Source organism: Drosophila innubila (assembly GCF_004354385.1).
Source record: "Drosophila innubila isolate TH190305 chromosome 2R unlocalized genomic scaffold, UK_Dinn_1.0 1_C_2R, whole genome shotgun sequence".
Lineage (NCBI taxonomy): Eukaryota > Metazoa > Arthropoda > Insecta > Diptera > Drosophilidae > Drosophila > Drosophila innubila.
Genome location: NW_022995374.1, coordinates 1,695,889 through 1,717,562, shown reverse-complemented (window position 1 = coordinate 1,717,562; position 21,674 = coordinate 1,695,889). Strand labels below are relative to the sequence as shown.

General features: G+C 37.1%; 4 protein-coding genes across 8 annotated transcripts; 2 read left to right on the top strand and 2 right to left on the bottom strand.

Annotated features, from left to right (window-relative positions):
* Positions 1-606: 606 nt before the first annotated feature.
* On the top strand, positions 607-8,559 carry LOC117784193. Of its 5 annotated transcripts, none has more exons than XM_034621857.1 (5): positions 607-778; positions 2,090-2,157; positions 5,123-5,296; positions 6,486-6,725; positions 7,326-8,559. In XM_034621857.1, the coding sequence occupies exons 3-5, from the start codon at positions 5,234-5,236 to the stop codon at positions 8,457-8,459; spliced, it is 1,437 nt and encodes a 478-aa protein (XP_034477748.1). In that variant the 5' UTR covers positions 607-778; positions 2,090-2,157; positions 5,123-5,233; the 3' UTR covers positions 8,460-8,559. The 5 variants fall into 5 exon arrangements, 4 of the variants coding, with proteins under 4 accessions (XP_034477748.1, XP_034477746.1, XP_034477747.1 ...); XM_034621855.1 differs by having other exon boundaries at positions 1,955-2,157; XM_034621856.1 differs by having other exon boundaries at positions 607-784; positions 1,955-2,157.
* A 1,120-nt stretch (positions 8,560-9,679) lies between these two features.
* LOC117785849 (WASH complex subunit 2) lies at positions 9,680-14,930 on the bottom strand. Its single transcript, XM_034624102.1, has 4 exons — positions 14,729-14,930; positions 14,325-14,659; positions 13,001-14,129; positions 9,680-12,812 (listed from the first exon to the last, which is right to left on the bottom strand). The coding sequence occupies exons 1-4, from the start codon at positions 14,828-14,830 to the stop codon at positions 9,930-9,932; spliced, it is 4,449 nt and encodes a 1,482-aa protein (XP_034479993.1). The 5' UTR covers positions 14,831-14,930; the 3' UTR covers positions 9,680-9,929.
* Positions 14,931-15,072: 142 nt separating this feature from the next.
* LOC117782934 (glutamic acid-rich protein) lies at positions 15,073-17,624 on the top strand. The gene is made up of 3 exons (XM_034620042.1): positions 15,073-15,269; positions 15,348-16,186; positions 16,226-17,624. The coding sequence occupies exons 1-3, from the start codon at positions 15,197-15,199 to the stop codon at positions 17,567-17,569; spliced, it is 2,256 nt and encodes a 751-aa protein (XP_034475933.1). The 5' UTR covers positions 15,073-15,196; the 3' UTR covers positions 17,570-17,624.
* Positions 17,625-18,429: 805 nt separating this feature from the next.
* LOC117785425 (DDB1- and CUL4-associated factor 11) lies at positions 18,430-21,637 on the bottom strand. Its single transcript, XM_034623420.1, has 7 exons — positions 21,360-21,637; positions 21,013-21,283; positions 20,804-20,950; positions 19,928-20,470; positions 19,342-19,497; positions 19,111-19,217; positions 18,430-19,042 (listed from the first exon to the last, which is right to left on the bottom strand). Exons 1-7 carry the CDS (start codon positions 21,540-21,542, stop codon positions 18,899-18,901), a joined length of 1,551 nt encoding a protein of 516 aa, XP_034479311.1. The 5' UTR covers positions 21,543-21,637; the 3' UTR covers positions 18,430-18,898.
* Between the last annotated feature and the right edge of the window lie 37 nt (positions 21,638-21,674).

Sequence of the window (21,674 nt, the reverse complement as noted above, 5' to 3'; positions counted from 1 at the left end):
TAGATTGGTTAATAACTTGGTAGAAAAGTGAAATGTTTTTATTCCAAAATTAGTTTTTTGGCGGAAAAAACTTTGATAAATTTGTAATTTAAAGAATCAATTTTCAATAGATTTTAAAATTTTTTTTGATAACTTTTCTATTTTTCCCTTCATAGATTACTAAAAATAAATTTTTGCAGAAGATAATTTTTTTTTTTTCATTAAAACAATTTATTGGAAACATTTAGGTTATTTTTCAAATTTTTTTTACAAATAAGTATACTTAAATAAATGAGAAATGAAAACGAGACATTGAAATATATTTGTTTTATATAAAAATTTAAAAGAGTCCCAGCTAATTTTGACTTAAATCACCACTGTGCGACGCATCAAATTATGCAAATGCAGAAGAGGTTGACCCTCTCTAGAAATTAAGTTTATTTTTAATTGTTTGAACTAGGGTCTAGGGTTCGAGCTCAACTTGCTGCACAAAGAGCCAGAGAGAAGAGAGAGAAAAAACAAAATAAATATGATAATAAGTTTTTTTTTTTTATATTGAAAGGCAGCGACACAGCTGAGACGCGGCAGAGGTGGCGTCAACGGCGAGCTGGAGCATGATTCAGTTGTTGAGCAGCCGCTGAGCGCAGCTGACGTCGCTGACGCGTAGAGTTTGAGATCTAGTTCGTTGCCTAAGTCATTTGATTTTCACTTTTGACTGTTTGGGATTGCGCGCGCGCTGATTTAACCGTTAACCGTTACGCCGTGCTCGTTGCGGTGTTATCAATAGGTGTGTGTGTGTGTGTGTGTAAGTGTAAAAGTGTGTGTGTGCATCTTTATATTGCTATTGTTATTGTTGCTTTGTTCTCACGTCTCAAATCAACTCGGACTTGACCCAGAGCTGCGTTTTGGCCAGCGTCTGATGACCGTTGTACGACAATTAAACAATAACAATTACAATTACAACTACAACAACAACAACAACGAAATCATAATTATGTTTAAGTGCATTTCGCTTTTAGCGACAAGAACAACAGCAAATGAAACACGTTTAATTAACCGAGAGCTTTATTTGTTGCTAGTAAAAGTGTTAGAACAAGTGCGAGTTTTTGCCGGAGGCTTTATGAGCTGCATTTTTCATTTTTTCCCATTTTCCCGTTGCCATTTCCCTGGCACACATATGTCAACAATTGATGTCTGCTTTTTTTGTGCCCGCATACAGTCAGCATTTGCATGTGACAACGACAACAACAACAACAGCGACAAATGCGACTTCTCCCTCAGCATGACTCAACGCTGAACAATTTTTGTCGCTCGTTGTTATACCCTACAACAGGGTATTATAAATATATCAAGAAATGTGTAATGCCTTTAATAAGGAATTTAATGCCAAATTAAAAAAAAAATAATTAAAGTGCCAAAATTATGCTTCTTTTATAGAAAAAATAAAAGTCTTGTGTTACTTTCATTTTTTGTTCACAAAATAAGTATTCTTTGACTTTAACAACAATTTTAAGAGCTTAAAAAGTAATTAATTTAATTTATTTAAAAACTTTTAATAATTTTTTAGAAGTCTATTTAATTTTTATAGATATAATAAAATGCAATAAACATTTGGTGCAATGCTATTTTTTGGAAATTTAAAAAATTAAATAATAATAATTTGTTGTTACGAAAGTATCAAAATAAAGTTGGCATAACTGAAACACAAATTGAACTTGTTCTCAAAATACGTTTATTAGTTGAAATTTGACCAATACTGAATATTTTCTGTTTTTTGTTAAAAAATGGAATCTGAATTTTGTCTAAGAATCTAAATTTTTAAGGAATTTTTATTAAATAAATAAAAATTGTTTTGTTTGGAGAGAAGTTACATAAATTTAATTTATTTAAAACGTATTATAAAAATCTTAATCTGCAAGGGCATCAAATCTTCGGCGTGTCGTAGCTTACTTTCCTTTCTTGGTGTTTTTTGTAGTTAAGCTTTTTGCTGGGAGTGGATGTGAGATTTGAGACCGGGTTGGGTCTGTGGCGCATGTGAAATCATTACTTGCTTCAACGATAATTTCTACAATTCGTGTGTGTGCGTGTGTGTGCTTTTCTTCTCCCTCAGTTGTTGCTGTAACTTATGCTGGATTAATGCCAAGTTCCCCACCACCTACCGCTGACATCAAGTGAAAGGTAAAGCTATTAAATCCATATCTCAATACCATACACTATTTTTTTTATTGCATTTTGAAACGCATACAAAAATGGTAACGCACTCATTTATTTTTTGCTTTTATTTCATTCATTGAATTCGAATTCGAATTCCTTTAGTTACGAGTATTTTTGTAAATTTTATTTGATTTTTGCTTTTGCTTTCAACATTTGCATTTGCATAATATTTGTAGTTATTTCACTGCATTGTTGTCTATTCATGCATTTGCGCTGATCATGCCATTTGTTATTGTTAATATTACTTATGCCTAACATTATTTGTTGCTATTATTATTTATAGTTACTGTTGTTGTTGTCGATGCTATTGAACTCGCCACAGTCACACGGCAAATGCAACAATATTTAGAGCCTCGTCTCGTATGTATAACATCAGCTTCTGTCTTTGTCTGCAGTCGTCATGCATAATAATAAAATTAATATATAATTTCAACAGTAACTCTCACACTCACACTCACATACACTTGTGCAGAATACAATGCAAATTGTTGTTGTTGTTTCGAAATGTTTCACAGCAATTTATGCGGAATCTACATAATTTTGTAATCCCAATCCCAATTCCTCGGTCACAGCATATATAACTTTTAACTCTTAGCTCTTTTTCTCTCTCCTAACTCTTTAAGCTGCTGAAAGGTAGCCGCCATGTGGGCGTGGCAGTCAAGGGCGCTTTGATTTTTACACTACTGTTTTGCATATTTACAACGAATAAGAGATTCCCTCTGTTAAGCACGACAAATTGATTAAACTGAGGGAATACATATTCAAATTGAAGTTGAAAGTTTTCAACTGAAGTTTTATATCAAAAAAAAAATTTATTCAATACTTAAAAAAATTATTAATACAGTAAAAATCAGTTAATAGTTAAAATAGGAGTATATTTTAAAAATAAATTATTTATATGTTCAGCTGGTATTTGATGCCATTTAAATAAAAAAAAATCAATAGCAAGTTTTCTTGAAAATTCCAAATAAATTAATCAAAATTATATTATTTCAATTGCCTAAGAGCATCTGAGCAGCGGCGTGATAAAGATCCATTTATTTTCCATTATTTCCGTCTCTATCTTTCTGTTGGTCTCTTTTCTCCTTCTCTCTATCTCTTATTTCCCATTTAGTTATATATCACTTAACACATTTTTAAGCAATACGCAAAGCGAGATAACAATTTGTATCCGCCGTTGGGGTCGCTGCTGTTGTTGTTGTTTTTTTTGCTGTTGTCGATGGTGGGGCATTAGGTAGTGCTAATAATAACCACCTTGCGAGTAACTCGCCATTAAACTCGTTTCAACAACTGCCCAAAAACCGGACAATTTGAGAATCGCTCGCAATGTTTGCATAGCTTAAAAATTAACAATTTTGTGCTGTGGGGAAAAAAGAGAGAAGAAACCAAAATTCTTGACTTGCAATTCTTTCTTTCCGGCCCAAAAGAAAGCGTCGAACGGTCAACGCAACATTAGCGGAATTTCAATGACCCGAAGAAGAAGTTTATAAAGTTTTTAAAGGCGCGCATATCCGGCCAATCACAAAAAGGCTTGACAAATGCTGCTTATGGCAACAACAACAACTGAAATAACAACAAAAAGTGGCAATCGCACCCAACTGTAGACGGTGGTTCAACCCACGCACCAAGCACGCACCACACACAGCTTAGGCTGAAGATGATCATGATCATCATGATCGTTATAAGTATGGCGCACCTGTCGATGGCATTGACTGTGGCTTCCATTCTGATGACGATCGTCTGTCACTTGACTATTATAATAAGATTACCAAATGGTTAACTAAGTGCCCGATGTATGTGTGTGTGTGTGTGTGTAAAGGTGTGTGTGTCGCAACTACTCGTATCATTGATTATTTTATTTACAATCTCCACACGACTTCATGACATAAGTGGTTAATCATTTTGCTGACGAGCTGACACAATTTGTGTGACTAGAACAAAAGACTTAGGCAACGAACTTGCTAGCTAAGTTACTAAAAACTTAAAATCAAAAAGACAAAATAAGATACATTAAATAACGGCCAGGAAAAAATAAAAATAAAAACAAAACAATAAAAAATCTAACTCAGTAATAATATCAATATTTTTCAAAAAGTATTTCTTGTATAAACTCTCAAAACTTTATATTCCCAGTATAAGATAAAAACTTTTCAAATAATAAAAAAAATTTTTTTTAATTCTGACATTGTGATTTTTTAAAATTCTTCTTTTTATTTATTTATCAACATTTTTATAGAAAATCATATGTATATATATATATATAAGTTTTGGCTACTCTTATAATTGATTATTTTATTTTATTAAGCTGTGCACACGACTTCATGACATAAGTAGTTAATCTTTTAGCTGACACAATTTGATAAGAACAAAAGACTCAGGCAACAAACTTGCCAGCTGAGCTGTGTTGAAAACTGGTTGAAAAGTGAAAACCTTCTAGTCAATAGTTGTATTGCCAGCTCAAACTGAATCTCAATATACAGTTCTCCAATCTGAATGTGAATCTACAACAAGCATTTTACATCTTCAGTTGCCGTTAACTGACCGCGAAAACAAGTTCGTTGCCTAAGTCTTTTGTTCAGTTTGCTTTTATTCACTCATACTCAACATATTCACACTTACCACTCACACACACACACACACATATTGGTAACATCTTCATTTCCATTTCCATTTCAGAGCAACGCCAAAAACCCAAAAGTCTTAACCATGACAAGGCTCAATTAGGCCGCATTAACGCTTTCCCATTCGTACTGAAAACTCATTGAACATCGTCATTGAAGCATCTTTCTAAGTGGAACTAGAACTTGCGCTCAGTCAAGGCCGGCTGCTAAGATCTTGGCCAAAACCAAAAATAAAAGAAATAAAATTAAAAGAAGCTTATTTTCTTTTTTTCGGCCAACAAACAAAACAAACGATAATGAATTATCAGAAGGCCAGTGAAACGCATTCACCGTCCTCGTTCAAGAAGCCAAAACGGGCGACGGGCAATAACAACAACAACAGCAACAGTGGCATACAAAATTTTTGGAACGAACGCATCATGGAACGTTTTATTAAGGCGAATCTATTCATTATCTGTTGTGTGGCAGCTGGTCTCTTGTTGGTAAGTAAACCAATCGTGATTTACTCTTCACATTTCAGTTTCCAGATAAATGAAATGTTTGTATGCTTGTGGCTCTTTTGGGGTCTACGGTGTGAGTACCGTTATCACAGTCTGTCCGAGACGAAAGACACATTATTGTGCCATTAAGTGAAAATGAAATGAAATCGTTTTGCACAAAAACTGTTAAAATTTTCAACTTTATTTTGTACCCTGTAAGCAGTCACAAAGGAGGGTATTATGAACTGAAAAATTCTGCGAGAATTTGAAAACTAGGATTATACTACAGATGAGTCAATTTCGATTTTTTCGAGTTGCTTGGTCAAAATTTTGACCAACTTCAACCACTCATAACTTTGCCAAGACTCAACTGATTTTCAAGCGGAATATGATTTTAATCATGATTTGGCCTCTTAATTGATTCTGCATTTAAATTATTATCATCTAGAAAATTGAATATTTTTTCGATCCTATCATCCAATTTTGCATACCTACCCCTTGACATTTTTTCACAAACTTTGATCTCTCATAACTTCATCAAAAATTAACCGATTTTCAAGCGGAATATCATTTTGATCATGATTTGGCCTTTTAATTAATTCTGCATTTAAATTTGTGTCATCTAGAAAATTTAATATTTTTTCGATCCTAAGCCATCTATCATCCAATTTTGCATACATACCCCTTGACATTTTTTCACAAACTTTGATCTCTCATAACTTCATTAAAAATTAACCGATTTTCAAGCGGAATATCATTTTGATCATGATTTGGCCCCTTAATTGATTCTGCGTTTAAATTTCCTTCATATAAAAAATTTTATATTTGTCTGTCTGTTGTGTCTTTTTAAAAAATGTGATGCAGGGTATCTGCAAAGCGAGCATTCTTATTTGCAACACTCTTACTTTTTCTGTGGAATGCATTCGGATGTTCGTGACAACAGTTTGACAGAGAAACAGACAGAAAGACAGAGAGAGAGACAGACAAAGCGACAAGCGAAAAGCTCATTAATTGATTGATGGATGATTGCGGAGCAAAAGTGTCTCCGCTTTTGAAGCAACTGCAACTCCAACTTCATCTCCATCCTCAACCCCAATTGCTTCTATAATTCCGTTTTTATATTTTCATTTTCATTTGATTTATGTTTTCGCTTTTCTTTTGCGCGTCTTACTAATTTTCACCTGTCACACAGATCGTGTATCTGGGTGCATTCTCATGTGAGGTCTCTTGGCTGCTGGAGGCACACGGGGAACTCCCCATTGCCGCCTACACCCTCTGCACTCTCTTCTTTGTAATGTTTGTGGCAACAACGATATTGATTCATGGCCTGGTCAGCGGCTTGTGTTGGCCACTGTTCGCCTGGTCGGTGGTAATTGGACTGCTATCAATTCCAGAACTGGTGCTCGTGATGCTCATGACCACACAACATTGGGTGAGTAACAGCTTGCTAATCCTCTCCAGCAACTTAAGCTGAAATTGCATTTACAGGCAATAAATTAAGAAAATTAATTCCTATTGTTTTTAAATAAAAATATAAAGAGAAACATTTATATTTTAATTTAAAAAAATAGAATATGGTAGTTAAATAACCAATTTTACTTAAAAATCAGGATAAACCTCATCTGTTAAATTTTTATAATAAATAAATAATATAAGGGGGCTCATTGAAAATAATAATATAAAAAACCTTGAAAGTTTTTTAATATTATAATTTTTAAATAATAGTAAAAGCTTCAGAGTTAAATAAAAAAACAAAAATACCTCATATGTTAAATTTTTATAATAAATAAATAATATAAGGGGGCTCATTGAAAATAATAATATAAAAAACCTTGAAGTTTTTTAATATTATAATTTTTAAATAATAGTTAAAGCTTCAGATTTAAATAAAAAACAAAAACAATTTAAAAACTTAAGTTACAACAAAAATGGATGTAGACTTTTTTCTAAATGTTTTTTATTTTGATCGAAAGTTTAAATTCATTTTTCTAATTAGATTAAAAAATGTATACTGATTTCTTTAATATCATAGGGTCTGCAATCGGTGCATGGACTCACGGAGTTGACTTCCTACCTGATCAGGCTGATCATCAATTGTCTGGCCCTGATCTGCGTCATTCCCACAGGCATTAAGTGGCGTCGGGAGACGCAGGTGCTGAATCAGCTGCAGGGATTGGCGACTCGTCTCTCCCTACAGACACCAGCTCCCAGTGTGCCGATGACAAAGGCGGATTCGCGACGTTCCAGCCAGCGGATGAGCGGCTTCGAGAATGCCGGCTATCAGCTGTGTGATGAGACGAAGCTGCCATTGGGATCGGGACTTAATAATCATCATAATCAATTTGGATCACAGAATGAGTTCAATGCCAGCATGTTTGCGCCTGCCATGGCTCAGCAGTTTCAGCTGCCAGGACAGCGTGGAGGTGGAGCAGGAGCAGGAGCTCATCGTGCTCAATCCCTGATGGATCTGCGCTGTACTCTGCCCGGCATGTACAATCCACGTCATGTGCTGGATACGGAGGACAAGAATGCCAAGTATTTCAATATAACCATTGATGATTTGAAAAACAATCTACAGGATTCGCATAAAGCATCGCCGCCATCTTTGATTGGCAGCACCAACAATGATCCCATCTATTGCTCCATTGAGCCCAAGCAGCTGACTCCGCCACCTGCCCAACTGCGTCATTATCAACACCAACAACATCATCATCAGCAGCAGCAGCAGTCAGCTCCAACAAAGCTGTCGAGGAATTGCATCTCCCTAGAGAATCTCGATGGGATTAATAAAGTGCAAAACGACTTGGCCGCCTATGGCAACAATCTGCTGCAGAACTACACACAACAGCAGCAGTATTATCTGGCCATGCTGCTCAACAATCCGCTGCAGCAACAGGCGGCGGCTGCAGCAGCCGCCGGACTCTATCGTCGTCCCTCCGCCTGCAGTTCGACGGGTCACGGCGGACACGGCGGCCACACGATGCTCACCGCTCAGCCTCATCCAATCCAACTGCAGCTGCAGCGACGCGGCTCCCAGCAGCAACTGCAGTACTATGGAGGCTTCGGTTATGCCAACTATGCCAATCCCTATATCACCGCCAACAGCAAATTGTCGCTGGGCAACGAATCCGACGATTATCGCAAGTATCGCGATGTGGCTCTCTAAACGGAATCACACCCAGACTTACTAATAGCCTCTTTTCACTCTTCAACAAAATATATATGCACTTTTTTCTACGTTTTTATACATTTTTTACTTTATAAATTATTATTTTTCCTCTTCTAAAAAATTTACATTTTTTCGCTTACAAATTTTCAACAAATTTAATTTTCTTATTATGAAAAAGTCTATAAATTTTAAATAATAATACATTTTTTTAATGTAATGCAAAGAATTCTAAGTATTTTTTTACACTATTTGTTTTTTTACACTATTTTTAATTATAAAATAATGTGCATCATTTTTAAAATTTTATTATACGTTTTCTAACAAATTCACAACAAATTTGAAGAAAAAAAATGTTTGCAAATTATAAGAAAACTGTTTTCTACGTTTCTACAAATTTTTTTTTTTTTCATTTTTATTTAATGTGCAGTTTATCATTATTTATCACTTTGAAAAAATTTGCATATGTGCCTTACAAATTATACACAAATTTGAATTTTAAATAACAAAACACTATTAGAAAGTACTGTTTTTACAGTGTACCGAAATCTTACAAAGCTACTCATAAATAGAATGTGTAAAGCTGCAGAAAATCAATTATACGTAATCAATGTTTTTTTAGAGAAAATATTTTATCAATGAATATTTTATTTACTTCAACAATTTTTTTTAAATACAAAAATGTAACATTTTCCATCAAATTATTATAATTTCAATAGAAAAATTTGTGTATAACTGTACCAAAACTTATAAATTTTTTGTACAAACTGTAATTTATTCGGCTTAATAGATTTTTCTCTATTATTTAAGTATTTAATGTATTAAAACTAAGAGAAAAGTGAACATATTTTGTAGTGAAAAGTGGCTATTATTAAGACTAAGCTCCAGTCATAAAAGTACTATGTATATCGCATATATTATACTCATTAGTTTGTAATTTAAAGCTCGACTACCACAAACATGACATTCCGAGGCATCGGCAACGATAACGACCAAAGAGCCACAAAACTAACTCAGTTTCAGTTCGTTAACTAACGTCTAGTTAAACGTTAAGGAAGCTCCTTCATAGTTTAAAAGTTTATAGTTAACTTTAGTTATAGCACTAACTAAGATAAGCAGACTGCGTCAGCTTTCCAATTGAATACAAACTTTGACCTTTAATGGCAAAAATAATTAAACTACAACTCTAAATTGCAGTTTATCGAATTTTCAAACACTGGTTTTTGTGTAGCATAGTGTAATTACGTGTAATTGGTAACAACAATAAATGAATAACTGTAAATACATACTGTAAGTTATAAAATATATAATAAAATGTAATGAAATGTTTCACTTTTAGCAAAATTTACTGGTGTGTTCAGCGCCTCGACTCGAAGCAGCGAAACTGCTGTACTTTTTTTTTTTGTGACATTGTGACGCCAATTTACTAAACATAATGATTTACTGGCCAACGTTACTCCAAATTTGAAGCTAAGGACCCAATAAATCCGCCAACGGATTATCCGAATTTCCAGAGCTGGGCAGCGACTTGACTGCAGTCTTGCCGGGATTTGAAGACTTGGGCAGATTGGCGGTCTTTGTCTGACTGCTTACAGCAGCTCGCTTTGTTCCGCCTCCTCCTCCAAACAGATCATCATCATCCTCATCATCGCTAAAGAGACTTTTGCTTGACTTGGCTGGCAACTTGGCCTTAATGCTCAACACTTTGGGCCGCGCTTCCTTCTCACTGTCGCTGTCTGCAAACAAGGAAGCTTTTGGCTTGGCAACTGGCTTTGATTTGGGTTTGGTGGGAGGAGCATTCGCTTTGCCAAACAGATCATCATCATCATCGCTGTCATCAAAGAGTTTGCTGGCCAGGATTGCCTTTGACTTTGTCTCTGGCGGCTGAATCTTTGCTGGATTAAACTGAGGAGGCGGATGCTTGACATCATCCTCATCGCTGTCCAAGAAGGAAACATACTTTCTGACTGGATCTGTTACAGATTTGACTTCATTCTGCTTGACAACTGGCGCAGTTGTTGGCTTGGTTATTTGCTGCTCCTTCGATTGTTCTCCTTTACTGATCTTCAGCTCAGCTTCTGCAGATTTCACTGGCTTTTTTAATGGCCCAAAGAGTGAATTATCATCATCATCATTCTCATCGCTATCCAGAAATGATGAAGGCAACTTCTTTTGCTGCTGATCTGCTAGAGATTTCCGACTGGGCAGAGCAACTGGAGTAACCAGGTCGGACTTGGTTTCCACTTGAGTCTTCTCTGGATTATCAACATCCTCTTGGCTGTCCAGAAATAATGATGATGATTTACTTGTTCCCTGATCTTCTAGAGCTTTCTGGCTGGGTAGTGGGGACTCAGTAGCAATCACTGTGGCAGCTGTCGCCTTGGTTTCCACTTGAATCTTTGCTGGCTTAAATAATGTAGTATTCTTCTCAATCTCCTCATCGCTGTCCAAGAAAGAAACCTGTTTCTTGACTGCATTTGCTGGAGTAAAGAGCAAGCCACTGTCATCTTCATCACTATCCAAAAATGAAGCCGCCACTTTTGTTATGGTCTTGCCACGAGATTGCTGATCATCCGCTGGAGGACGAGTGGACAGCAATGCAATTGGAGCAGTTGTTGTGGGAACATTTGGAGTAGCAGCTGAGGAAACTGCTGGCACCTTGAAGAGTGCATCATCATCATCATCACTCTCCACAAATGCTGCTTCACTGCGGGATGCGGTTAGCTTAGAAGCAGCTGCTTTCTTGGAGATATCTGAACTCAATGGAGCACTCTGCTCCAGCTTCTGCTCATGTTTCAAGTTTGCAGTGGCGGGTGTTGCATCAATTGTTCCTTTGGTGGATTCCACCTCCTCCCGCAAGGATTTGGCATAGTTCTCCTGACGCGCCCTTCGCGTCGAGGGACGACGATGGGCAGGACCACGAGCTCGTGTCTTGCCAATGCACTGTAAAATTTTATCTGCATCACTGGCGACGGATTTCACCTCCCTATTCTTCTGTTCCCGCTCTTGCTCCCGGTTTTCCTGCTGCTGCTCTCGATTCTTCGGCTCCTGCTTCTGATTTTGCTGCTGCTGTTCCTGCTTCAGGTTCTTCTGCTCCTGCTCCTCCTTTTGCCGCTTGGCCAACTTGCTTACAGCTCCAGTTCCAGCTCCAGGCAGCAAAGCCTTCACATTTATGTTAATATTGGGCATTTGCAGCTTCTTTATGGGCGATATGGGCGTGGTCTTGGACACACTTCTATCCACAACATCAGCGGCAGCTGGCTGGGATTGGCTTGGAGCTGGAGTCGCAGGAACATTCTGTGCCCTCGCAGTTTCACTGAAATCATCATAGAAAATGGTATGTATGCGTGTGGTGGCAGGAAGAGAAGTCTTGGGAGCTGTCTTGGGAGCGGGTAGCTCCTCCTCGCCATCATCCTCGGGCGGCACATCACTAAACAAACGCAATCCACCATAATCTTCCACAGTTTCCACATTTGCTTTGGCCACATCTTTGGGTAAATCCGGCAAACTGGGCTCAAAGAAGTCCTGCTCCTGGTCAAACATCTTGGAGTTGCTCAAGCTGTTCAAGCTGCTCGAGCCCAAGGATTGAAAGAATTCGCTATCATCTGGCGGCTCATCCGAAAACAAACTCGAATAATTCTGCAACATTTGTTGGGCAATTGCAATTTCCTCAGATTTTCGGGGATTCTCTTGGTTTGCATTTTTCATCAGCTGCTTATTGCTGACTGTGTCTGCCACCAGACTGAGTATGGGATCCTGCTGCACTTGCTCTGTCGGATCTTTCCTTGAGTTGTCAAATAAATCTGATTTATTTTTAATTTCCACTTCTTCCATTTTGTTAATTGGCTGCTGAGAATCTTTTGGAATCTCAATTGTTGCTGTGGCTTTTTCTTCTGTTTCTTTGATGGATTCCTCATCGCTAAAGTCATCGCTTAATAGTTTTGCTTTAGGTTGAGAGTTTTGTTTCTTTAAGGCTTCTCTTTCAGTTGTCATCAAGTTGTTCTTGGCTTGATCTTCATCGTTTAGTATTGGTTTGTCTGGTATGGTCACTTTAGGTACTACAGGCACATCCTTATCTTCCGGTAGCTCTTTTTCCTCCACTGCCTTAAGCTCCTCTCTTGTCTTCTTCGCATCTTCAAACAAATTCTGTTTGGATTTTGGTGTGCCAAACAAATCATCATCATCCAGATCATCAAAGAGACTTTTGTGTGGTATACTGGTGGCCACTTGGTGCTCCTGTTTCTTCTCCTGTTGTTTTCTCTCCTCTTGCTCCAATTTTACCTTGTTTTCCGCCTCCTTCTTTCCATACTCATCCTGTTCCTTTCTCTTTTGCTCCCGCTTCTTTTTCTCCTGCTCCTTTCTCTCCTGTTCCTCCTCTTCTCTATCTGCTTTCCTTGTTTTAGTTCTAGAAGCCTGCTTCCTTTGTTTTGTTCTTGTTCTTGTTCTTCTTTGCCATCCTCTTCTCATATTTCTTTAGCTTTATCTCTATTTGCTCTCCTTCTTCCTTGTTCCTCTGTTCTCTCCTTTCTGTTGCTTTTAATTTTGTTCTGACTTAACCCAAATATATCCTTCTCCTCCAAATCATCATCATCAAACAACCAATTTTTTGTCTTTAAGTTGCTTTCAGCCTTTGGCTGCTTGGAACTCTTGAATATATCATTAATGTCCAACTCATCATCGTCATCATCAAATAATGTAGTTGCCCTCGTCTGTGGCTGTGGCTTCGGCATCGCCTTGGAGGCAAAGGAGCTGAGAAAATCATCATCATCCTCCAGATTGTCATCAAAAATGGAAGTGGGCAGAGTCTTAACTGCAGGAGTTGTCTTTGGAGTCAATGGTGGACTCTCATCAAAGAGATTAAGGCTTTTGGTGGCTTTGGAGGACTCTTGAGTGGACTCCTTGCTTGATTTGGACTGCACCTTGTCCACAATTTCCGACATGAACGAATTAAACTCATCATCATTAAAGAGATTTACAGGTTTGCGTTTGATTTGACTGGCAGCAGGTGAAGCTTTGACTACAGTTTCCTCTTTAAGAGCAGTGGGAATCACTGTTGGAATGGATATGGGAGTTGGAGCGGGAACTGGAGCAACTGTGATGGCATCCTCAAATAGTTTAACTGGAGATTGTCTCACATTGCTGTTGCTACTGCTGGAACTGAGTGAGACATCCACATGTGGCAATCTGGATGCAGTTGCTCCTCCCATGCCAGAATTAAGCGAGGATGAAGTCGAAGGCGGATCATCGCTAGGCGGAGACGCTCTCAATGCATTAAATAAATCACGCTCATGCGGATTTCTATGGCTGCTGATAATCGGACGTGGTTGTGCCTTGATTGGAGCCACTGCCTCTATTACAGGAACGGGAACAGGAACAGCAGCTCGAGCTGGAGGAGGATGAGGCAGTTCCTTTGGCAGCGATGCCAGCGAAGAGGAGTCCGATTGTTGTGGTGTCTCCATTTTCAGACTTGGCTTTGACGTTGTCTTCTCAGTCACATTCTCAGCCTCCAACTCATCCGATGAGCTGGAGGAGAACTGCTCCGGCTGCTCGTCCTCGCTGTTCTCAGCGCTGTCATAGAGTCCGGCGTATTTGTGCTCCTGCCAATCCTTGGAGCCAATAATATAGGGTAAGGGTATGACATCGTAAGGATTCTTGGCACGAAATACAGTCCTGCAATTAAATATCGGTTAGATTTAGTTTTTGCATACAAAATTAAAGGAACATAATATAAAGATAAAGAGAATTAGAGAAGTTATTAAAAATATGTCATTGTTTTTTTTGAATCGTTCTGAAAACCACAAGCAACTATAATAAATACAAGAGTTTTTTTTTTAAATAATTTTTTTTAATTTTGTATGCACTTACGTTGTATTCAGAGCTCCATCTTCATCATCGGAGTCGGGCACTTCAATGGTAACCGGTTCGAAGTTCTTGCGAAACATTTGCAAATTGTTCTGCAGAAACTCCTTGGCCATCTCCTGGGAACTCTTCGGCGGCACCTCGGGCTTCCTGTTGAGCTCTTCGGGCATGGCAAAGTCATCGTCGTCCACTTCTTCCACTCGATACTCCACAAACTGTTGGCCAAATTGCAAGGATCGCAAACTGTTTGTGGCATTATCCAATGCAATATCCGCACGCCTTACATTCGTTTCGAATGCATTTAAATTATTGCTGGTTTGTTCGCCGCGTTCTTGTAGATTCTTAAAAAACAAACATACAAATTGATAGGAAAATTTGTCATGTTTTTTTTGTTTTCAAATCACGCCCACCTGCGAAATCCGTTTCATCAGCTCCAGCAGCGCACAATCACCTGCAAAATTCCAATCCGGCGCCTGCTTTATAATGGCAGCCACATCTGCACTTATATCCATTTCAAAAAGTTTAATTAAATGCTTAAATTTTGCATAAATACCAAAATAAATAAACAAAAAGAATTTCACCGCTGCATCAGCTGTTTTAAGAAAAGTGTTGCCACCTAGTAAAAAAATAAAATTGCGATTGGCAAACAGCTGATTTTTTGTGGCCTTCCATTCTCTTTTATTTCGTTGGTAGCCCACACACGACACAATTTGCATGCCACCGTCTTAAACAGCTGATTATGATTGCCTTTCATTCTCTTTTATTCTGCACGTGTTGAGCTATTAGCTACGCATTTATTGCAGTTTATAGTTATCATTTTTATTATTTAAACTAAAAAAATATTAATAAGAGTCAGTTGTACTGATTTAATTTAAAAAATGGCTATGCTTGCTGAACCGCGTCGTCGTAAACGATACAATTTGTGTCCGCGCGGCAAGGCGCTCTACGAAGGTGACGAGAAAAGAGAAATGATAAAATTGGTGACAACGTTTTAAGCGCATTTAAGTAATGTTTATATTTATTATGCAGATGATTCGCGTTTCGGCACCAAAATGCTGGAGAAGATGGGCTGGTCCAAGGGTCGCGGCTTGGGCGCCAATGAGGATGGCGCTCAGGAATTTGTGCGTGTGCGTTTTAAGAACGACGCTGAAGGATTAGGATACGAGAATCGCGATGATCAGTGGACAATACATGAGGAGGGCTTTAATGGACTGCTTAAGGAACTTAACGGGGAGGATAACAGTAATGACAAGGAGGAGGCGGAGGAGGAGGAAGAAGCGCGTCCCATGATGGGATTTGGTTTCAAACCGGAACCAAAGGAGCAACCAAAACCCAAAACCTTGAAGGAAAACATTAGCGGCGTTTCCCTAGAAGAAAAGTCCAAGTTTAGCAAGGCGCGTGTGCACTACAAGAAATTTACGCGGGGAAAGGATTTGGCGCAATATAGCGAAAAGGATTTGGCCAATATATTTGGCAAAAAGGCGGCAGATGATATTGCTATCCCAGTGGCAACTCTAGAAGAAAAGGAAGAAGAAGATAAGCCTGTCAATGAAAATTTTGCAGGTGTACAAACAGTGAGCACTGGTTTATCTGTCAGTGATTATTTCAGGCTAAAAATGGAGGCGATGAAAAGTAAGTTCAAGTCGAAAGTTGGAGCTGGAGAGATGGAAAATAATTTAGAGCAGCAGCCGGAGCAGCAACTGGAGGAAAATGAGCAGATGGAGGAGTTAAATATAGACAAAAAGAAGAAAAAGAAGTCTAAGAAGCAGGCTGCTGATGAGGAGGAGGAAGTTATCGTAGCCGCAGTTAAGGATAAGAAGAAAAGGAAGATGGAGCAAGCATTGGCAGAAGACAATGAAGAGAAAGCTGCAGAAGAGAAGCAGCAACTGGAAGAATCACTAAGCAAGGCAGAAGAAACAGAAGTTAAGGAGAAAAAGAAAAAGAAGTCCAAGTATGAGAAGGAGAAGCAGCTAGAAGAAGCTAAACTGAATGAAGAGCAAGCAGGTCAAACAGAGACAAAAAAGTCCAAGCAAGCAGCTGACAAGATTCCTAATGAGCCGAAAGATACAATAAAAGAAGCTCAGCTGAATGAGGAAGTTGTTTCAGAAACAGCGCCTAAGGAAAAGAAGAAAAAGAAGTCTAAGCTTGCAGTTTCAGAAGTCCCAGAAGAGATGGAAGTGGAACTGACAGAGTTAAAGGAGTCCAAGGTGCAAAATACTGAAGAAACAGCTGCTGCGGAGAAGAAGAAAAAGAAGTCCAAGCGTGCTTTAAAAGAAGAAACGGAAGTTGAGTTGATAGATGAGAAAACTACAAAAGAAAAGCAGTCTAAACAGGATGTCACTAAGCTGGAAGAAGCAGTAAATGAAACAACAGACCTGGAGAAGAAGAAAAAGAAGTCCAAGCAGGTCAAAGAAGTAGCCGAAGAAATGGAAGTCGATTCTACAGCAGAAAATCACAGTCAGGAGAAGAAATCCAAGCGGGATAAGAAGCAAACTAAAGAGCAGGAGAAAGTAGAATCAGAAACTGCAACTAAGGAGAAGAAACAAAAGAATTGCAAGCGTTCAGCGGAGCAGGAAATTCTTCTAGAAGTGGAAGTCGAGGAAACCAATCCGCCAAAGCGCAAAAAGAAAAAGAAGGATAAACAAGACGAGGCTGAGGCGCTAAAAAAAGAGTCAACAACCGAAGAAACTGGCGAAACGACTAAAAAGGCGAAAAAGTCTAAGAAAATTGAAGAAACTCACCAGGAAAATTCAGAAAAAAAGAATAAAACTAAAACCGATGACAAAGAAGGTGAAATCTTTGAGGTGGAATCAACAGATGAGGAAAATGCTATAAACAATTTAAAGGAAAGCGATAAGAAGAAGCACAAATCCAATGTAAGTGCTAATAAAAAGGATAAAGATTTAAAACTCCAGCCAGATAATTATTTAACTTATGAGCAATTAATTGCATTACGAGACTCATTTAATATTTGCACAATTTCTTCATTTTGCGCAGAAAAATTCCACATCGTTGATATGAAGGCGTTCAAGAACTCAACACTGCCCCAAATTCCAGGATATAATATCGATGAAAATATACAACTTAAAGTAGTACAGGCTAAAAACGATGCACTGCGTATTATGAGTCTCTGGGAGGGCAAAAGCAGCAAATACAGTCAAGATCCAGATGGTAACATTAAACCCAAAAGAACTACTCATAAAACAGCAGTGAGAGCTAGAAAACGACGTCAAGTCTTCTCTGGAATTTAGTTTAACTACGCAGCATAACGATTAAAATTTTTAAAATAAATATTTAAAAAAAAAATACCTCTTGAGTTTTTATTAAAAAGTTTAGAAAATAAGTAGTAATATTTCACCATAAGAAACTATAAAATAATTATTAAATTTCCTTACTTATTTAAAAATTATTCAGCAACTCATTTTTATTTTTTTTAATAAATAAAAACATTGTATTCAATTTTTAAAATTTGATAATATCAAATGTTCAATGAAATATTTTTAAACAAGAGATTTCTTGAAAGTGAAAAATTTTAAATTAAAATTGGCATTTAATTATTTTCTAATTTTTGAACTTAGTTTGAGATATAACATTTTTTTTTTTATTGTAATAAAAATTTTAAAAAACAAGTAGTAGTATTTCAGCACAAAAAATTATAAAATAATTATCAAAATCTATTATTTGCTTAAAAGAATTCACAAACTCTTATCAATTCTTAAAAATAAAAAAAATATTTATTCTTTAACTTTTTAAATTTATATTATGAAATGTGCAAGGGAAATTGGTAAATCGAGAGATTTCTTCAGTTTTAAACAAAATAAGAGTTGGTGAATAATTTTTATAAAAAAAATGTCTATTAATTATTTTATAATTTTTAAATTTAGTTTGTGATATACACATTTTTGAATTAAAAATAAAAATTGTAATTTTTACAAAAAAAAAAGCCGCAAAAAAGTACATATCTTAGTTTTACTCAAACATTTGGGTCACTTTTATCTGGTTTAATTCATTTTAAACTCGTAATTCTTATTTGAAACAAATATGTTAATAAATTAACACAGAAAATATAATAATATTTCAACTGGATTCTTAAATGTATAGATTATATTAGTTTTTCTTTTTGTACATAGTTTACATTTTAATGTATAACAATAAAATATGATAATTCAATAAACCTGCCAGACAATATAAGATGGTACTTGAAGATGAAACTTGAATGATTGTGATGAGTCATATATATTCGTTTGTTTAGGGAGGTTGTATGCTATGTCAGGGAATTGAAGCTTTTGATTTTTGAGAGCTGAATCAACAGCTCGAATCTGTGCCATGTCTTCAGTCTTGTTCATAGAACCAAGAGGGACTTGTTTTGGTTTACAGCGTTGGTGGTTAGCATATCACTTATAATATATAATAATATATATATTTATACATGTATATAATATGTATACGATTCCTCTGCATAGCCTTAAGATCTGGACAAAATTAATTAACGTAAACTTATGTGTTAAGTGCAATATATATTCTAAACAGCATGTTATATCCATAGTCATGCCTGCTTGATTTGTACCCTGCACTTCCGTTTAGAGGGAAGGCGTTTCGTTGCGTTTGGCCAGACGACGTGACCGACGCAACGGTTTATTATCCTGCGTTGAGCTACGTCGACGTTTCAGCGACTGTGGAGCCATGTTCCTGTTGTAATTGTTCAGATGCACATGCGAGTCCCACTAAAAATAATGCAATATTAATATTTGTTATAAAATTTGAATGAAATACAATTTGTTGATTGTCTTACCGAACTGGACACAATCTCTGAGCGCACTGGATGCCAATCCAAATCACGTATGACATTTCGATGTCCCTCAATAGCCTCACGAATTCGTCCAGTGAGCACGTCGTAAACTGAAATATTAATAGAAATAATTTTAAGGACTGCGGCTACTAGAAATTATTTTAATTTAAATTCTTATTTATAACATTGAATTTAGACCCTGCCCGAAAGGATTGCATTTAATTAATTGCTTACTTATAATACGTCCAGTTGCACAGCCAGTGTAAATAAAACGCTGTCCAGTCTGCTCCAGGGGCGAGAACTTGGCACGAAGCAGAGTTTTGCTGACCCGATGACCCCGATAGGTCATGATGCTACTATCACCATCAAGCGCCTTGTGAGGATTGTAAACTAAGGAGAGATGGAACAGAAACTATTAAAACATCTAAAAAAGAATTTTATGAACTGTAATCCAACAGTAAATATTCTAAATAAATTACAAATTATATACCTGAATTAATATAATCAATAGATTAGGTCATTTTGTAAATATGTCTAAGCCACATTATTATTCTAATATGAACAATGTCAAGAACCGAATATCGGTTGTGGTAAAGTTGCTAGTTCAAGGGGTTGTCCAACTTCAAACTGTCATAGCTTGATCAAAACTGAACCGATTTTCAACCGGAATGCCAATTTGATCATGATTTGGCCTTTAAATTGATTCTACATTCAGATATAAAAAGAATCAACCTGAATTTAAGGAATTTTTCGAATATGTTCGAGTAAAAATATTTCTGAAACTGGAAATCAATGAGTAATATCTGTAAATGCAGCTTACATTCGCGTGGCACACGATCCCAGCGATAATCCCACTTGGTCATCGATTGCTGGTGTTGGCGAGAACTGCCGCGATTCCGGAGATTGCTGGGCTGACGCATGTCCCAGATTTTGATGCTTTGGTCCTTGGAATTGGTTAGCACGTGGTAGCCATCGTTGCGTGGATCAATGTACGTAATACCATCGTAGTGTCCAATAAATGAAATCACAGATTTGGACAGATAGCGAGTGCGAAAAGAAGTACGCAAATCGTAGACCTTTAAAAGGCCATCATCACATCCAGCAATGATAACATTGGGATCCTTATCGTGCACATAACACACGGCATTCACGTCCGTAGCCGGAGTGCGATGTGTGCGCAGAATCTGTGTGGCACGTGTGGCAACATCGCCCACAATAACGGTGGCATTGTTGCTGCCACCGATGATCTTATCGCCCGTAGGGGAAAAGCGCAGTGAGAAGATTGCGACACGACTGCTCGAAGTCTCATTTACATCGATCCACTGGCAGTCATCGTCCGATCCATTAACTGGCATTATATAGACTGAAACCGGAAGAGATTACGATTTAGATTGACATTTCGGTAATCTATTAGAAATTTTTCAAATATTATGCCAAAATTATATAAATTATATTTAATAAAATAATAGTTAAGTGAAAGATAATTTAATAAAATAAAATAATAATTATAATAATAATCCTTATATCTTAGAGCAATAAAATTATAATTATTGACATTTTAAAAATCATAAAAAAATAATACTTTAGTGTGAAATTATGTAATAAAATAAAAGAATTACTTAAAGATTTAGACATTTTTTTAAATTTCCCATTTTTTCATGCCTATTAAGGGTGTTCTTAAATTTGAGAAACTTACATGATCGCGACCAGGTGGAGTATGCAAAGTGCTGCCCATTGGGACTAAAGTCCGCGTCAGTGATGCTCCACTGTACGTCGCGGGCATTGATGCGATTGAGTAGATGATAAGTTCCCTTGGAGCCATCATAAATGCGTACAAAACCATCTGCAATACAAATACATAAATAAATACTCAACAGAAACTGTTAACTGGTAACTGTTGTTGACCTTGACAAGCTGTTAACAGTTTGCTGCCACTCTTGTTGAACTTGGTAACAAAGACTTTGGCGTCCAATGACATGAGACGCATTGCCTTCTGATTGGGTATATATAGATTGGAGAAATATCTCTGTTGATTGGGAGAAAATGAATCGCTGCCCGGAGAGGCAATTCCATTTTCACGCTGTTGCAATGCTTGCATTAAATTCCAACGCTGTTCGTTTGGTTTATTATTGACCAAACTGCTGCGTGCCTTTATCTGTTTGTACATGTCTGTGCTCTGTAATTTAACAGTGGATTCGGATTCTGTTATATATAGTTTACATACAAATACACAATACGCATTTCGTGCTCACTTGAAATTTGTCCAATTTGGGTTTTTCACGTATCACTGGCAAATTGTTTGGTTGATAATCGCGGGGACGAAATTGCACATCCATGGCATTAACCGTAAAATTGATAACATTGTAGCCCAAGCCATCTTCAGGAAACTCCCATAATTCGTCGTCGTCGCTTAGGAAGCCTAACGAATTACCCATTCTATTGTTGAACGCCACAAATGAAATGCAATTTTGTCCCAATTTCTCTCAATATTTTTTTGTTTGTAGATAAATTCTCGATATATGATGACTGTGGCGGTCGGTCAATATGTCCACCTGCCAATCAGCTGG

What these genes read in the sequence shown, in the direction of transcription:
- LOC117784193 (XM_034621854.1), top strand. Translation starts at nt 5,111, where the DNA reads ATGAATTATCAGAAGGCCAGTGAAACGCATTCACCGTCCTCGTTCAAG. An exon ending in TGGCAGCTGGTCTCTTGTTG is followed by an intron (nt 5,297 to 6,485) that starts GTAAGTAAACCA and finishes CCTGTCACACAG; the next exon opens with ATCGTGTATCTGGGTGCATT. An exon ending in TCATGACCACACAACATTGG is followed by an intron (nt 6,726 to 7,325) that starts GTGAGTAACAGC and finishes TTAATATCATAG; the next exon opens with GGTCTGCAATCGGTGCATGG.
- LOC117785849 (XM_034624102.1), bottom strand. Translation starts at nt 14,830, where the DNA reads ATGGATATAAGTGCAGATGTGGCTGCCATTATAAAGCAGGCGCCGGAT. An exon ending in GATGGAGCTCTGAATACAAC is followed by an intron (nt 14,130 to 14,324) that starts GTAAGTGCATAC and finishes ATTTAATTGCAG; the next exon opens with GACTGTATTTCGTGCCAAGA. An exon ending in TTGGGTTAAGTCAGAACAAA is followed by an intron (nt 12,813 to 13,000) that starts ATTAAAAGCAAC and finishes GAGAGAAAGGAG; the next exon opens with CAGGAGAAAAAGAAGCGGGA.
- LOC117782934 (XM_034620042.1), top strand. Translation starts at nt 15,197, where the DNA reads ATGGCTATGCTTGCTGAACCGCGTCGTCGTAAACGATACAATTTGTGT. An exon ending in CGGCAAGGCGCTCTACGAAG is followed by an intron (nt 15,270 to 15,347) that starts GTGACGAGAAAA and finishes TTTATTATGCAG; the next exon opens with ATGATTCGCGTTTCGGCACC. An exon ending in AAGACAATGAAGAGAAAGCT is followed by an intron (nt 16,187 to 16,225) that starts GCAGAAGAGAAG and finishes TCACTAAGCAAG; the next exon opens with GCAGAAGAAACAGAAGTTAA.
- LOC117785425 (XM_034623420.1), bottom strand. Translation starts at nt 21,542, where the DNA reads ATGGGTAATTCGTTAGGCTTCCTAAGCGACGACGACGAATTATGGGAG. An exon ending in GGATCGTGTGCCACGCGAAT is followed by an intron (nt 19,498 to 19,927) that starts GTAAGCTGCATT and finishes ATCTCTCCTTAG; the next exon opens with TTTACAATCCTCACAAGGCG. An exon ending in CAGAGATTGTGTCCAGTTCG is followed by an intron (nt 19,043 to 19,110) that starts GTAAGACAATCA and finishes CATTATTTTTAG; the next exon opens with TGGGACTCGCATGTGCATCT.